The sequence below is a fragment of the Simochromis diagramma genome, unplaced genomic scaffold, assembly GCF_900408965.1.
Source record: "Simochromis diagramma unplaced genomic scaffold, fSimDia1.1 OVJJ01000596.1, whole genome shotgun sequence".
Taxonomy (NCBI): Eukaryota; Metazoa; Chordata; class Actinopteri; order Cichliformes; family Cichlidae; genus Simochromis; species Simochromis diagramma.
The window spans coordinates 5,424,436-5,441,568 of record NW_024387245.1 but is presented as its reverse complement, the minus strand read 5'-3'; the positions used below and the strand labels follow the sequence as shown (position 1 = coordinate 5,441,568).

Genomic DNA, 17,133 nt, shown 5'->3' with positions numbered 1-17,133 from the left:
GGTCAGGACAACCTGCTTAAGTTCAAACTGAGTATCAGAATAGGAGGGGAAAAAGGTGATTTAAGTGACTTTGAAAGGCGACATTAACTCAAACTAAGGTATGCAGAATAGCATCTCTGACTGCATAACACGATCAACCATTAAGCAGATGGGGCACAGTAGCAGAAGACCACTGTCAACAACAGAAGTGTAAACAACATGACACCCCGCTCTGTATCAAAGGTTCAGGCTGGTGCTGGTGGTTTAATGGTTTGGAGGATAGTTGCATCCCATCCCTTTGTCCCAGCATGATAACACACCATGTCACAAAGCTCAGATCATCTCAATCTAGTTACCTGAGCATGACAGTAAGTTAATTATACTCAAAGAACCCCCACAGTCACCAGATCTCAGTCTAATAGAGCAACTTTGGGATGTAATGCAATGGGAGGTTGGCATCATGGATGCACAGCTGACAAATGTTCAATAACTGTATGATGCTGCTGAGCCATCATGTACCAAAATCTCTGATGGATGTTTCCAGCACCATGTTGTATCTGTGCCATGAAGATTTAAGGTAGTTCTCACGGCGAGTGGCCAGTGAGTGTCTAAAGAAAAAAAAAAATCAAATCCATATTTTCCACTTGTTTCCACTCCTTCAACATGAGTATTGGTAAGTAATCATCTTCTGCTTGTATTCACATTGGATTACTAGTAAATGTGAACTGTGTACTGTAATATGGGAATTCTATGTGGGGCTGTCTGTGCTTTTATATTATTTGCCCTTTCCAAATTTACCATTTTAACTACTGCTTCTTGCCCTTTGCACAGGATATTGTTTAGAGGTAGGATCAAAAGTTCCGAGGGGAATAACAAAAACTGGGGTGGCGGGTGAAAGCAATGAAGAGGGCAGGGGTACAAGGGTGAGACTCTCAGAGTTCAGGCGGGAGTCAGCGAAAAGGTTGCCATGACCCAAAGGGCACTTCTTTCCATTTTCAGTTATCCTACTTGTCCTTTTGGTCATTGGCATTAAATTCATATTGCGTCTTTCCTTCTTATGGTTTTCTTTTCTTTTCTCGGTCTGTTTCTCAGTATGGTGTGGCTGCCAGCAGCACAGTGACTGACCCGGGAGCTGTGTCCAACTCACTTCTGATTGAGATGGGGGTCCTGATTGAATTAGGCTCGAGTGATAGATGGAGATTGGTGTGGAGAGATGACTGCTGGTGATACACACTCGCACAGAGTTGACACAGGGACAGATTCAAACCAGTGCGCGCGCACACACACACACACACACACACACACACACACACACACATACGTAAAAGTTAAAAAAATACTAATACAAAAAATTTAAGTGTTTCTCCAATATGAATAACCTTATCTGGTCCTAAAAGCATTATAATGGAGACATAAAGTAGTATTGCACAGAAGGGACAGAAAATAAGGAGCTGTTTTCTCTCTGGTTTAAGGAAAAATAAAATGATGACATATTGAAAACACTAAAACATGCACAAGCGTAAGTTCTCCAATTTTCATTCTAGTTGAGATATAGATGAAAAGAGCAATAGCAATAGAGATCTGAGTCACTAAGCTTATCACAGCATAGCTCGGACTCGCAGCTATAACATATTTAACACGGACACTGCACTTTCATGAATGTCATCATTTAACACTGAGAGGAAGTAAACAAGTGGATTTCTTTCCTCTCAGTGGTAAGTAAATTACAGTGAAAGCTGGTCAGTCATTCAAGTGTTTTTGTGATTATAAATGTCAGGTTTGACACTCGGTGCTCCACACAAAAGACCGAATATTTTTTTCCGTCCCTACAAAAACTTTGCTAAGAGACTCTCAGTATGACAGCAGTGAATTGCCCTACAGTACTGCTGATACACCCATGTATCACTGCTTATTTTTAGTCATGACAATCGTGTTATTATCGATCCAACGTTATCCATGTAGAAGATATTCTTAGTAGCAATTTAAAAAGCCTCAAATCTTAAAGATGAATTGAAAAGACAAAGCGAGCCCAGTAGAATTCTAAAACGATCAATTAATTTGTCTATTCACAGCAGGCAGCGTTCTCAAAGTTCCCTTTGTGACGCTTTATTTCTTTGGAATGCTAAATGTCATAAGAATCTAGTTAAATCCCATTAGCAATAAAACCATTTATGAAGCAATGGCACTGCCAAATAGAAGTGGATGTGCAATGCAATTCGTCATGCTGTGCAGTGTCATTCCCTTCCTCAAATGTTAATCAGAGAAGTTCCAGAAAGAAGAGAAGAGTGGCAGAAACAATGCCTCTCTGTCTATAGAATTTTATAAGATTAGACTGAACATAGAGAGCTGGATAGATGGATGCTGCTACAGTACCAGTTCATGCTCACATATGAGACGTGTTTTTCTTTACAAGCATACGCACTGAGTACACACGGATCTGGGCAAATATCTCACAACTTGCAGTAACACTACAGATATAACTCTTGGGGAGGAAGTTTGTGTGGAGTTAAAGTTATTCGGCTGTCACGCAGCAACTGTGTGAAAACTGAAGTTGCATGTTCTCATCGGTACAGTATGCTAGCTGGTGCTTCAGGACAAATTGTTCAAACACAAGCACAAGAGTGTGTGACCTATCACAGAACTGCTTAAATCTTTAAAGGCTTTCATGATTTTATACATTTAATTTATGAGATTAGGATTAGAAGGCAAGGGGTAATCCATCTTCTGCTAACCAATCACATTTGAACGGGATCATACTGGGTGCAGTAAACAATCCACAATAAGGACAAAACATAAAGATTGCAATTGCCAAATTATTATTTCCCCAGTGGGGGGAAATAATTATTTGATCCCCTGGTGAATTTATAAGATTTCTCACTTCCAGAGATAAGAAGTCTCTAATATTTATGATAGTTTCATTTTAATGGATAGAAAGTGTTTTATTTTGTTTTTTCTGGATGTTTGGTTGATATTCTGACTGGCTTTGTACACATGTGTCACACAGATTACAACCAAACCTGCACAACACTGGAATGGGCTAAAAGACACTTACGAAGAGGCTTGGCGAGAACTTAACAGCTATTGACGCGATTATTCAAAAATGAAAGAAGTATAAAATGATCAATTGCCTTTAAATTGGAGATCAATGCAAGATCTTGCCTTTTGGGATGAGGATGATCATGATAAAGGTGATGGATCAATCCAAAACTACACAGCAGGAGCTTGTTAATGATTTGAAGGGACTAGAGACAGTCACCAGGAACATCACTGGGAACACACTACGCTGAAACCAAAAGAATTTATAGAGTTTCTGTAAAGAGGAGTGGGCTAAAATCCCTCCAGGGATGTCTGCAAACCTGGTGACAGACTACAAGAAGAATCTTACAGCTGTGAACAAGGATTTCTCTACTAAGTTCTGGCATCAAAACCATATATAGTCTCACGATGCTGCTGCCTTTTATTAGTTTTTCAAAAGTCATCTGCATAGAAAACAATGGTACAGGAAGTCCTCACCTAGAGATCCACCGGCGACACCAGAAGCCCCATAATATTAGCCATTGTTCCTGAAAGCTAACTCAACCGATTAGCTGATGGGTGCTCAGCTTGATTCAGTGAATAACAGTGTGCTATTAGCTGTACACCTTCCACATTTTGAATATCTTGTGTTACCGTGTATCATGTACCACGAATGCCTATTATGACCCCCATGTTTAGCCTCCTCTTCCTTTTTGGCCAACACCCTCTATTTCCCTTTTACCTCCATTTAACTCCTCACTCTGTGGTAAGGTTTATTTGCCTCTGCAGACAAGCTAAAGGCAGATGTAGGGCTGTTAATACATAATGCCCACTCAGGCTTAAAGGTTGCATTTGTGTGTGTGTGTGTGTGTGTGTGTGTGTGTGTGTGTGTGTGTGTGTGTGTGTGTGTGTGTGTGTGTGTGTGTGTGTACACTACAGGATGTATCCATCATCGTCTCCTTACACTCTCCCATCCCTCATTCTTGCCTCTTCTACAGAGATGCGATTAAGAAAGTGGTCCAGCACAACAATACCTTCAACTATATGTGCCGTGGGTTTTTCTGCCCATAATGGGAGTTGCTGCCCTTCACTGTACCTCTGAGAGAGAGGGTCATGAAAGGGACTCTATCTTGGAGGAAGGTGATTAGGTGAAATTACCTCAACCATCTCCTTAATGAGAACCACTGCATCTCCCACTGAAGCTCATTTTGTTCATTTTATTAGTTTGGTGCTTCCAATGACGATTCTCATATTTTGAGTTAGGGCTGAACTGTGCGAAAGATGCATGTACAAGTGGTTCTGCATGCAGAGTAATCAAATCTTTACAACTGATATTTTTTGACTAATTTTGATTTGTTTATTTTTTTCAAAACCTCATAACCTCCATAATGCTCAAAGGGAAAAACATTGTTGCCAGACCGAGACTACATCTTCGTATGTTCTGGAAAACACTTGTAAAATGAAAGGTATTTTAACACATGTGTGAGGTGTACCCGGTTGCTTGTTTGTGCTCAAGGTGGTTTCAGTCAGACCAAACAGATGAGCAACATTGATGCTGTGCTAACAAACTATTAGAGAGGTGGAACAAGCTGCGAGAGTGAAGTGCCCTGAATGTGATGAGGAACATGTACCTGTCAGAGAACAGAGCTGCAGGAGTGTAACACAGACAGGATTTCAAGTATATATTCCAATTTATACACATACTCACTGGCAACAATATAAGGTACACCTGTTTAACTGATTGTTAATATAGCTATTCTTTCAGCCGATCACATGGGAGCAACTCAGTACATTTAAACATGTAGACATAGCAAAGGACGACCTGCTGAAATTCAAACAGAAGAAGCAGAAGAATGAAAAAAAAGGAGATTTGAATGTGGCTTCAATGTTGCCAGTTCTACATCCTGTACAATCCTGTGAGCAGCAGTTCTCTGGGTAAAAATGCCTTATTGACCATAGGAGTCAAAGGAGAATGACCAAACTGCCTTAAGTCGATAACGAACCAATACTAACTCAACCACTGGCTACATCCAAGGTATGCAGAAAAGCATCCCAACATGTCGAATCTTGAAGTAGATGGGCTGCAGAAGAAGATCATACCAGGTGCCACTCCTATCAGCTAAGAACAGGAAACTGAGGTTATGGTTCACGCGGGGTCACCAAAATTGGACAACAGAAGAAAAAAGGAAAAGGAAAAAGGCTGCAGGCCTGATTAGTATCGAGTTGTGCTGCAACATTCACATGGTAGGATCAGAATCAGCTGTAAACAACAGGAATGCATGGCTCCACTCTGCCTTCTAGCAAAGGTTGAGGTTGGTGCTGGTGGTGTTATAGTGTGGGGAATAGTTTCTTGGCACACTTTAAACCCCACTCTTATACACCACATCCTACCCGAGTATTGCTGCTAAGCATGTCTGTCCCTTTATGACTACAGTGTACAGATCTTCTCGTGGGTGCTTCCTGCAGGATAATGTGCGACGTCACAAAGCTCAAATCATCTCACACTGCCTTCCTGTACATGACAGTCTGTTCACTTTACTCAAACTGCCTCCATAGTCACCAGATCACATTCTAATAGAACGTGTTGGAACAGGAGATCAAATCATGGATGTACAGCCAAGAAATCTGGAGCAACTGTGTGATGCCATCATGTCAGTCATGATCATGTATAAGGAATGTTTCGAGCACATAGAATTAAGGAAGTTTGGTAACTAAAAGGTGTCCAACTAAGGTGTACTGGTAAAGTGTATCCGGTAAGGTAACCAGTGAATGTATTTATATATTTCATAACAACATTAACTCTGAAATCAATATAGATAGTTAATCTATATACCATCCCCCCCACCCCTACTGTCTGTGCCTGTAATGCAGTGTACTAAAAGTGTGCACATGATGAACTTTACATCTGCTTCACATCACCTTGTTTGCATCAGAGCAGCTAGTCCACTTTCAGGCTTGTATGACTGGCTGTAAGCCCATCAAGCTACCTCACTTTCCTGACATGGTGTGTCATTACATGGTTTTGAGATATAGCACAGCTGAAATTATAGTCCCGCATTTGAAGCCACCCATATGTTTAGACATCATAGCTTGAACTCTGCACCACAGCAGTCCAGACAATCACTTTCCAGCAGCATAATGGCTGTTAGCCAAAGCAAAATGACTTTGAAAGCTCAGAGCAAAGAGAAATCGCTTCGAAACGAACAAGGTAAGATGGATATTCATTACTCAAGTGCTGCCCTCAGTAATGCAGTACAGGAGAGGTTGGAAATTGTGGTTTCTGTCACAAGACAATGGACAGCAGCCTTTGAAATGGAGTGAAATGTAGAGTACACCCATCACACGAAACCTCCAACTGCTCCACGAGACTAAACCAGTCATTTTTTCCTATTACATTAAGCACTGTGTGACTCTTTAATCACAACAAAATGGGATTTGTTTATGAGAGAAAAAGATGCCAACAGGAGCAGGAACAATGCCAAACAAAAGACTTTTGGGGCCGACATAAAATATCCATTAGCTGGTACACAATTCAGAAATAATGTTACTTTTTGAAGGCTTTCTGACACAGGCTGTCATAACAACACATGAAGAAAAACTATAAATATTAGGAATTACTGCAAAAATATGATGTTATACTACCAACTGGAAGACTATTTTTGGGTAGTATGAGAAATTCCTTAAACTAATTTGTCAATTAAGCATTCAGTATCCCAATTATAATTTCTTATTGTGCACTCCAGGATGTGATATAGAAAATTTGCATGTAAATATCAAAGTGAAGTTATTGACAGAGCTGCATAGCACACTACAGTATATGTATGCAAAGTAACTGCTACTCATTAACTTTTCTATAAGGACTTATGAATTATTCCCAATAAAACTAAGTCACAATTTGCAAGAGTGATCACTGAAAGCTAAGATGATGCAGAAATCACACAAAATAGGGCAAAAAAAAAAAAAAAAAAAAAAAAAAATCCAGATCAGCGATGTTAGAAATCATTTTAAGAATGGACATTTCACAGTCATCTTCACACAAACGCTGCAGTATGCTGCTGGCACCTCAGAGTATTTCCTATACACCCAGTCTCTGTGTTCAGCTGTCACTGCAGCCCAAAGCTCTCCCTTTTAAGCTGCTAAAAGAGCCGCAGCGGTGGCATTTCCCATCTGTAAAAAAAGAAGGAAGAAGAAGAAGAAGCTGGAAATGAGCTTCCACACAGTAAGCAGCCTTGGACTACATCTAAACTCAGCTGCTCAGCTTAAGCCAGATGCCTGCCTTCTGTGTGGCTCACATATGTTATACTGACACAAAGCCAGAATGCCGAATGCACCTCCACACCTTGAACTGAAAAGCAGGTTATGAATAATTCATATTTTTCCATGCACATAGCGCCTGTGATGTCTGTTCTCTCGGGCAAAAATGAAAGAAAATAAATGAACCAATTTGGTTTGCTCCTGTTTGTTTTTAATTTTTAAAACTAACGACAGTAATTCGTTAATTAAAAGCTGTACGTTGAGGAGCTTTTTACTTCCAGACTGGAGACTTGTGGATTCAGCGGCGCTTTTAGTTAACAGAAGTAAACGAGCAAAGACCGATAAATCATGCACCTCACACGTAAAGTAGCCAGAACTCGACCAAAACCTGTCAGTTAGTGCACAAACAAGTCGCGGATCTAGCAGGTGCCAATGCGCACCGACAAACGGTGACAACGCTGGAAGACACCAGAGCAGGTGTTTCCAGCCTAATTTGCGTTCAGCTGCGTAAAATATGCGAGTGCTGGAGGAGATACGATAGCATGCAATCAACAGATGAGTGAGCGGCATTCACACAGGTATGAGTGGGATTTAGGTTGTTTTTTGTTTTGTTGTTTTTTTACCGCTGATTGAAAGTCAACAGTTTGTTAGAGGATGGATCCACACTGCTCATGTCCCCATGCGATGTTAGTCCAGCGGACAAGGCGACAGCAAACGGCAAACGGACGTCTTCCTTCACTCCTAACCCGCTAAGAGCGCTTGGTCATCACTGCGGCGCAAACTCCGACAACTGCTGACCAAAAAACAAAAAAGCCCCACAACTGGTATTCCAACTGCTTTTTTTTTTTTTTTTTTTTTTTGCAGCTCTTCTTTCAGAGCCAAAAAACTGTTCACTGCGTGATAGTGAAGCGGAACGGATCTGCCATAGGAGCCGTGCGTTTACTGTGTGGTCGCCCTCGCTCTCTCCCTCTCTTTCTCTTCCCCCTTCTCTCTCTCTCTTACACATAGACTCTTCATCAATGGTGCATTTCAAGTGGACACAATTTGTTGCTTGAGGCTCTGCAGCAAAAAGCACCATTCAGAGCGGCTTATTCTTCTCCAGGTTGATGCCGCTGTTACCTCACAGTCAATTATGCCGTGCGCCAAGCTTCTCGGTATCCCGGAGCGCAAAGTGATGTTCAAGATGCATGACTTCAGGCTGAGGCTCACTTAAGAAAAAAAAAATGTGGAGGGAAATTAAATTTTCGATCTCTTAAGTATCACTGCTGGTACGTAGCAGGAAATGGTCTCCAGTGTAGATTTAGTCAGCTTAAACATGTAAATTGGAAATGTTTGGCTGCCATTACTTCCTCAAAAGTCACAGGCTCCGAAGTTGTAACTAAAAGATTTATTGTTGAGAGAGTTGTTGATGTTACTGCATGTCACTGGTTGTCTATAAATGACGAACAGTTTTGGATTGCCAGGTTGTGAAAAATACCGCTGTTGTTGCCAGTTGTAGTAAAAGATCCTGCCAAGTATTTTTCGACAACCTGGCTACTAAAATGATATTATTATTAATGGATAGTGGCCGATTTATAAAGTATTGGTAAATGAGTGAAAGCATTAAAAGAGATTTTTCTCTTTCGCTCTATAAATCAATCACTAGTGCACAACATGCTCTGGGGGACTCACAGAAATCTGGCCATACACCAGGTATGGTATACCCCAGTGTAAGTAATGAGGGTCTAACTCCACATTCTTTATTTTGCATGAACAAGCACTGGATCATTATTATTATTATTTTTTTTTTATTTTAAATGAATGTGATGCTGTGAAGATTAACTGGTTACAGAACAAAGAAACTGTGTTGTGGCTAGGTACAAGACCCAGCTGATTTGAGTAAACCAGACCAGTGACATCTCAGTTAGCTACAGCTGGATCCATCAGTTTTTACACTTAACAAAAGTATTGAATTAAGTGTTTGGGAATTATCAACATTTTCTTCTATACAACTCAAATTTCAGACAAAGGAGAATGGACTAGACTTAACAAAAAACAAGACATTTATTGTGGCTGATAACAGACATGAACAAAACAGGGAAACCAAATTAATCGAAGAACAAATCATGAAAAACCTAAACTGGGAAAACTAAATACTGTTAAATACTTGGAAATGACATGGAGACACGAGGGAGTGTAAACGGATGCACCGACAAGGGACTGAGGGAGACAGAGACAATATATACACTCAGAGAAGACAAGGAAAGTGGAAACACATGGGAACACAGCTGGAATGAATAGGCATAAGAGATGGGGAAAGCAAAACTAAACACACTAAACACTGGACGATAGACTGTCAAAATAAAACAGGAAATAAAACACAGACTCAGACACCAGGGCCAGAAGGAAGAAACGTACATAGGAACAAGACAGTCTGGGGAGACATAGGGAGGAGACACAAAGAGACATGGAAACATGAAAACAGTTAAGGGAGACGAGACACGGAGGGAGGGAGAGAGAAGAGACATGACGGGTTGGGGAGATCACACATTGATGCACATGACAGACAAGAGAGACATGGACCCTGACAGCGATGGTACCAGTGGAACCAACTGCTGTTTATTGATGATTTTGACTGCTGGTCTAAGCAGTAGCAGGATGAATTGTGAAGCAGACGGGGCTGTACTCTCTAATCTGCAAACAATGCATCTACAAATTGTGGAATCCTTTCAGAATAGTCTGTGAAGGTTTTCAGTCATCCAGGTCATTGTAATCTAAGGAGCTTGGAAAGAAAAGTGACTGGACTTGTTTAAGTTTCTTCATAAGGGAGTTTTTCCTTCCCACTCTTGATTCTTGGGGTTTTCTCTGTATTATTGTAAGTTTTTAGCTTAGTTTATAATGTGCCTTGAGGCAACTGCTGTTGCATTTGTGGCACTATTTAAATAAAAATATAGTCAATGGGTGAACAGAGGAAAATTACAAAAATTGCATCATTATCCTTTTTTAAAGATAACAATAACTTTGGATCTGGTCCTCTATTTTAACAGATGAATGTTGTAATCAGAAACAGGAAGGAAGGAAAATACTTCTCAGGTCAGTACATGGAATAAATGGATGGCACACAAAAAGTAAGCAATAATGACACCAGAAACATGTGAAGATGGATTTTAAATCTTATTTCTGAGCTCTCTCGTGTTTTTCCCTATAAACACACAGACACAGCAGGTGAAATGTGATCTTTAGTATATATGATACCTTCACAATAGCGCAGCCACAGCCTGTGTCTCAAGCTCAGCCTACGTACACACACACACACACACACACACACACACACACACACACACACACACACACACACACACACACACACACACACAAAACATGAAAGACTGCAGGAATGCTCGGCTCAGGCTACATGGCACTCAGCTGCTCATCAATTTTTAATCAGCAGAAACCCCCCTCTGTGACATGCCATGCTACAGGAAAACACCTAAAGCTACCAACACACATGGCATTTTGTCTTGTTCGTTCTCTGGATGTGATAACCTTTATAAATAGCTCATGTTGAAATGCAGCTGTAATCTGCCACAGCCTGAAGCTTCAAAAACAAAATAAAAGAAGGAAAAAAAACCCTTTTAAACAAGACTGGAGTTCGTGTATGTAGTTTTCTGAGGTCAGGATTGAGTTACAATGAGCCAACCTGAGATAGCTCAACACCCCTAAGCTCTAATTAGAGCCCAGGGGCCAATAACTCGCACAAAGAGGCAGTCATACAAATTACATAAACACAGCTCTGTCACACCCTCCCACTGTCACACCATATCGTGCACTGGCGTCCGTGGCCTTTGCATAAAGGGTTTATTCTTTTAACGGATGCTTATGAAGTTGTTCTTTAACAAGGGAAGTGAGAACAGGGATAGACTTCCTCTTCGCAGATCAGTCTGTTAATACGGCAGAGGGGGGTGGGGTTGGAGGGCGGGCATCCTGAATGCATAACAAAACGGGCTGAGAAGAAACACTACAGTAAGTGTAATGTAACAACAGCCTGCTTGAGGTGATGAATATAACGCACAGCTTACGTACAAAGTTAAATAATACAGGACATGAATCCACCAAAATATTGCCTTTATTTTAGTTTGTGCAGTTCTAATAAGTTTGACACAGCCTGCACTCTTTTAGGCAGCTTGCTTCTAGTCTTCAGGAAGAGTTCTACTTGAAGGATATTCAAAGCTCTTCTTTGGATCTCAGCTGCCTTTTATTCCATTCTTTGTAAAGGTGACACCACACTGCTTCAATAATGTTGCGATGCAGGCTCTGGGATGGGGCCGATCCATAACTGATAGTGTTCCACTCTATGATGTTCTATTCAGGTATGCTTTTACTTCTTTTGGGATCATTGTTATGCTGAAAAATGAAGCTGTTGCCAATAAGATGCTTTCTAGACAGTATTGCATGTTGGATCAGACAGGAACACACCATCCTGTAGTGTTCATATTTCCATCAGCTTTGCAAGAGCTCCAACACCACTGGCTGAAATGCAGCCCCACACCATGACCGTGGTCTACAGATGGCTGCAGACACTCACTGTTGTACCTTTCTCCTGACTGTCAACTCAATGTTGACGATCAAAAATGTATTTGATTGCCTATTGTCACTGATTTTCAGTCCAGTTCTTGTGTAACTTGGCATGCCTCAGCCTTTTCTATCTTTTCTACCCTTCTATTGAGACAATTTCTGATGAGGTTTCTATGAATAGTAGATGAATCAACAGGTCATTTACTAAAGTCCCTAAAGACAAAATTTAAAATGGTCAGTGTTAAATGGCTTTGCAGTCAGTTTGAAAGGTTGCCTCCTACCCGCAAGGCAACCTGTCCAATTCATTTGCAACTGGAAATTGATTAGCATAAGCAAAGAAAATTAAACATAATTACTGGACTATTTTTTTCTAGCTGCAAAGAGTTGCTGCAATATTTAAATTATAGCTGCTTTATGTTGCAGAGCTTCAATTTAAAAAAAAAATCTACTTAGCTTTGTCTTCAGGACTTCAGCAGGAAGTTAAAGATCAATGTTTAGAATTTGTTTTTTAACTCTTGTATGTGTGCAGGACGCGGCAGTAGTGGACTTTCTCAGGCTCTTTGTTCCCCAGACGACTGGAACTTTAAAGATCAGATTGTATATGTAGGCGTAAGCATTACAGTATGTGGATTTACAGTCCATGTGTCAATGCCAGTAAGACTGAGGTGCAGAGGTACACTAATTGTTTATTCACTTGCAGGGTGAGCCACGGCAGTTGAAGCACATGAAGCTAGCTACAAGGTGGGGATCAAGAGCTCTTGACTCAATAGTGCGATAATCCCTTTGAGCTCCACCGCCCTCTCTCTGGACAGCTGCCACTCAGGCCCTGCAGTCTCACGATCTAAGCCACGGCACTTTTCCCACACATAGGATAAACGAGGCTTGTCTGAAAGTGTATAATATACAGTGATGGCTACATCACATGAAATCCAGTGGGAGTATCTTCTATAAATAAATTGGTATGGATGAAAATGAGCGGAAAATGTAAACACTGCAGACAATAATATGCAAAAGTGGACGACATGCACAGTGGGGTTATTATCTGTCATGTACGCGACATGCAAATGAAAACACCTGCCGTGATGTCACTTCTTTGATGAGCCGCTGCTTGTGGATAATGTGTAACCTGCAAGAGGAACCAGTCATTAAAGATGGCTCCATTTGATAGTGCTGTGTGATGCTGCAGAATTTGGAATACATCCGATACCAAGTAAATACAGTACTGCCAATACCAATACACAAGTTGTCAGTTTAAAGTAAGGGAGAGCAGTGTGTCATGATTTATGAGTTGATCATAAATTTGCAAGTCATGAGCACATTTTAATGTCCATCACATCACAGTGATTTATACTTTCCACAATAATTAGAACACACAACAAAACACACCTTCCAGTTTTTCACCTATTCTAAAAGTGTGTTATTTTTTTTTGAAAACCTGGAATGTAAATGTGCCCGTTTTTCAAACACTTTGGATAAGCTTCCTATTGTTAGAATATGACTGGCTGTGAAAAAAACAAAAACTAGGCGATACAGGTAAGTAAGTAAGTAAATAAAACTTTATTTATATAGCAACTTTCTAGATAAAAGATCACAAAGTGCTTCACACAAGGATAACAAACAAAACAGACCACAGTTAACAAAATGCAATTCTAAAAAGATGAGTTTTTAGTTGGTTTTTGAAAGAAGCTACTGAGTCCAGAGACCTTATGCTCAGTGGGAGACAGTTCCACAGGTGACACGTAGACGTTTTTCATAGTGAAAAATGTTTTTTTTCACAAAGTATCAATCCTATCACGCTAGTATCAATCCAGTACCAATGTTAGCATCAATACGATCGATATTTGGATCGTTCTGCCCACCTCTATTCCCTTTCATTATTGCAAGTTTGAGCGATTATAATGATTTCCACACTGGAAGAGGAGCTTGAACTAGCTTGGACTGTGCAGGTTTTTATCAATGGTGTAAATGAACTACTGTAAATGCTTTTCCAAAAGTTGATTCTGTTCATCTGTTCACGTAGCGTTTTGTGGGAGAAACGTTTCGTCACTCATCCAAGATGGCAAAAGATGTACCCTTAGGCCCCCTCCTCAATTCAGAGATGGTCTTTCCCTTTTCACGTAAATGGCCTCCTTGACTCCGCGCTCAAACCAGCTTTCCTCCCTGTCCAAGATGTGCACATCCTCGTCCTTGGAAGAGTGTCCACTGGCCTGTAGGTGTAAATAGACTGCAGAGTCCTGGCCTGACGAGGTAGCTCTTCTGTGTCTCGTTGGGTCTCGTTTCAGGGGCTCATAAGTACTTTCATCACTGAGTAGTGACAAAATTTTCTCATGATAGTCTTTCTGTTTTAGCAATACTGTGCACCTAGCCTTGTCTGCCGGAAGGATGATGTTGTTGTCATCACTAAGTGATGTGAGTGCCTTCCTCTCCTTCATGGTGATGTTGGATGCTGGGGGCTTTGCATTGCTGAGACAGGCCGAAACTTTCGTCCGCAGTTGCCCTGCTTCCACTTCTGCTGCCGAATTGCTGTTTCTGTGGCTGTGATCAGCTCCACCAAGGGGGATTTATCTCGGTGTGACAGCAAAATTCAACCCTTTAGCAATTGATCAGTGGTCTTTGATCAGTGGGTTTTGGTCAGTGGTTGTTGATCAATGGTCATGAGAATTTGCATAATTAAGATTAAGGAACTGACCTCCCAGTGGGCTGGTTTCAGTAATTAAGCAAATGTACTGTTTATAAGATTTGGGGAAACCTGCAGTCAGCTGAGACTGAAGAAGTCACTTGGATGAGTGACGAAACGTTTCTCCCACAAAACGTTACGTCAAGATGAACAGAATCAACTTTCTGGAGATTTACTTTCCTGGATGATTGAGAATGCATCAAGATACTGTAAATGCTTGCTACTTATAGTCCAGCTTCACCATCATTTGTGTATTGTGCATTGCTGCAATTTACATTACAGTTACAGTTGCTTAGGTACCTATCAGAGAAGGAAGCATGTCAAAATGCAATGACTTTAGGACAATGAAAGAGTCGTTCCCTAACTGAGATTATGAGTTCCAGTAGCCCACTATATTTATATTTCCCCTTTCATAAATTTTTCCAATGCTTCACACACACACACACACACACACACACACACACACACACACACACACACACACACACACACACACACACACACACACGATTTGGATTCAGGCCTTGGCTTCTCTGTTCTTAGTGCATCTCAAATGCCAGCCGGTCACCATGTGGCCTCAGTGAAATGCCACTATGTCAGGCTGTGTCGATTGATGATGGCAGTCATGTTAAATGTAATCAGGTGAATTAACCTTTTTGCCTGTGACGCTCAGACCGGTCCTGGACACCTCTGTGCCCTTGGCACTTTAGCTACATGTGCATGCGAATGTCTGCTTTTGTATTTTTTTGTTTAATGCCAAAACTGTGTTTCAGACCTGTTCACTACCAAACAACACTGGCACTAACAACAAGAGTTAAAAGCTTTATTACCCTCAGATTTATGGGAAAATGTATAGAAACGCATGATATAGAAACACCACTCGAAAAAGAGAGAACATAACTGCTTGGCAAAATGCAGAGGGCTGGCCCACAAGAAACATATCGTTATTAAAAAGTGCCATATCCACAGTTAAAAACTTACAATAGAGAAATAATATTAACTTTATAAATAAAGTACTACCGAGAAATGAGAATTCCTATGTCTTCAAACATGTAATGTACCCACGCTTACCGTATGACCGTTTCAAGCAACAGGAGTCAATGCAAGAGAGCAAAATATAATAGACTATGCCCAGTATCCAAAGTGACAGATTTAGTGACAGCTGATATTGGAACCACTTTGATTTTCTAGTTTATAATGACTGAATCTAATATGTTTCCCTTTGTAACAAAAATATGTCTCTATTACCATAAACACTGTTAGGAATTTGAACCTTGAAATCAAAGAAAAACATCTTATTCTATAATTTCCTTATTGGATATTTGTTGTTGCTTTTAGGCTCATGAGAGGTACGGAGCTCCTGACACACCGTGTAGATGAGTGCACTGCTTGAATGCAGAACAGACATGAGATAAATTCAGCTTTTTTCACGAAAATAAACCCGGTGAAGTTGATGCCTGATATGAAACCCTGGGCGGACTCCTCCTGGTGTCCTCACAGATATCACTGCTTTTTAATGTACACCCTCCTCCTAGTGGAGAGACGTGATATCAAACATGCTGCTCAACGTGAATTTGAACTCATCTTCACATAATGTGAGCAGTTATAAAATCTCACATTGTGAGAGGTGTGTGCCTGTGTGTGACTCTGAATTCTTCAATCCTTCTCTTTTCAGCCTATATCATGCAGCCATATGGTCCCACTGTTTTTACAGGGAGAGTCTGCCCTCTTGTGGTTTTAGCTTTTATCACAGTTGAATGAGAAGGAAAACTGCACAATCACCAAGTATTAGTTCTTGGTGGCACGAATTCTGTGAGATGTAGGAAATATTATTAGCAAGTCCGCAGATATTGCAGCTGCACATTACTGCTGTGTTACCACATCCCAAAGGAGTTGTGATAGACTCGAATCGGAGGCAGAAGCCACTGAAGTCCACTTAACTCTTTGTCATGTTCATAAGAGCAGTTTCAGACAACTTACATCATCATACTGCGGGCAACCTTTGGAAGATGCGCACAGTCGGCTGCAATATTCAAATAAGCTTTGGCCTTTAAAGTAAACTGAGTGGGAACAGCAACTGTTTACACAAGCCAGGTTGGGTCCATGAATTCATGCTGTTGAAGCCAAATTTTCTGAGCCTACCATCTTCAGCCTCAGCAGAAACTGAGTTTGATCTGACTGTCTGTTTGCTGTGTCTTAGAGAGCCTGTGTCCACTGTAGTTTCACATTTCTGTTTTTGGTTGACAACAATGGAGCCCAACATCATTTTCTTCTGTTCATGTGAGGTGTTTTGCATTCTGACATAATCTGTGGTTTCACAGCTGTTGTGTCCGATTCACACATTATTCTCTGAACCATGCACAACTACTGCTCGTTTGCAACATGATGATTAAACTCCAGGAACTGTCTTGTTTGGAGATCAGCAGTTTCAAGAACACTAAAGCCACGATCAAAGTCACTGAGTTTACATTTTGTCCCCACCCTGATGTTTATCTTTCTGAGAATACATGACTTCTGACTTTAATCTTGAACTTTTTAATCAGAATATAGCATCAAGTCAATTAAACTCGTAGGATTTGTGGATTAGTTTCAGCTGCTTTGGTGTTAATGAAATTAACAACAGGTGCAATAGAGCAGCAACAATGAGACAACAA

At 40.7% G+C, this 17,133-nt stretch overlaps 1 protein-coding gene across 7 annotated transcripts in view; it reads right to left on the bottom strand.

Annotated features, from left to right (window-relative positions):
• Window positions 1–17,133, bottom strand: part of garnl3 (GTPase activating Rap/RanGAP domain like 3) — a 77,532-nt gene that overhangs the window by 50,308 nt on the left and 10,091 nt on the right. The window contains exon 1 of one of the 7 annotated variants that reach the window (XM_040053549.1): window positions 7,872–9,220. The exons of the other annotated variants lie outside the window; for them this stretch is intronic. Within the exon in view, the coding sequence (XP_039909483.1) occupies window positions 7,872–7,921 (50 nt within the window). The 5' untranslated portion in view covers window positions 7,922–9,220. Of the gene's footprint in view, window positions 1–7,871; window positions 9,221–17,133 lie in introns of those variants that run through there. 7 annotated transcript variants of the gene reach the window in all.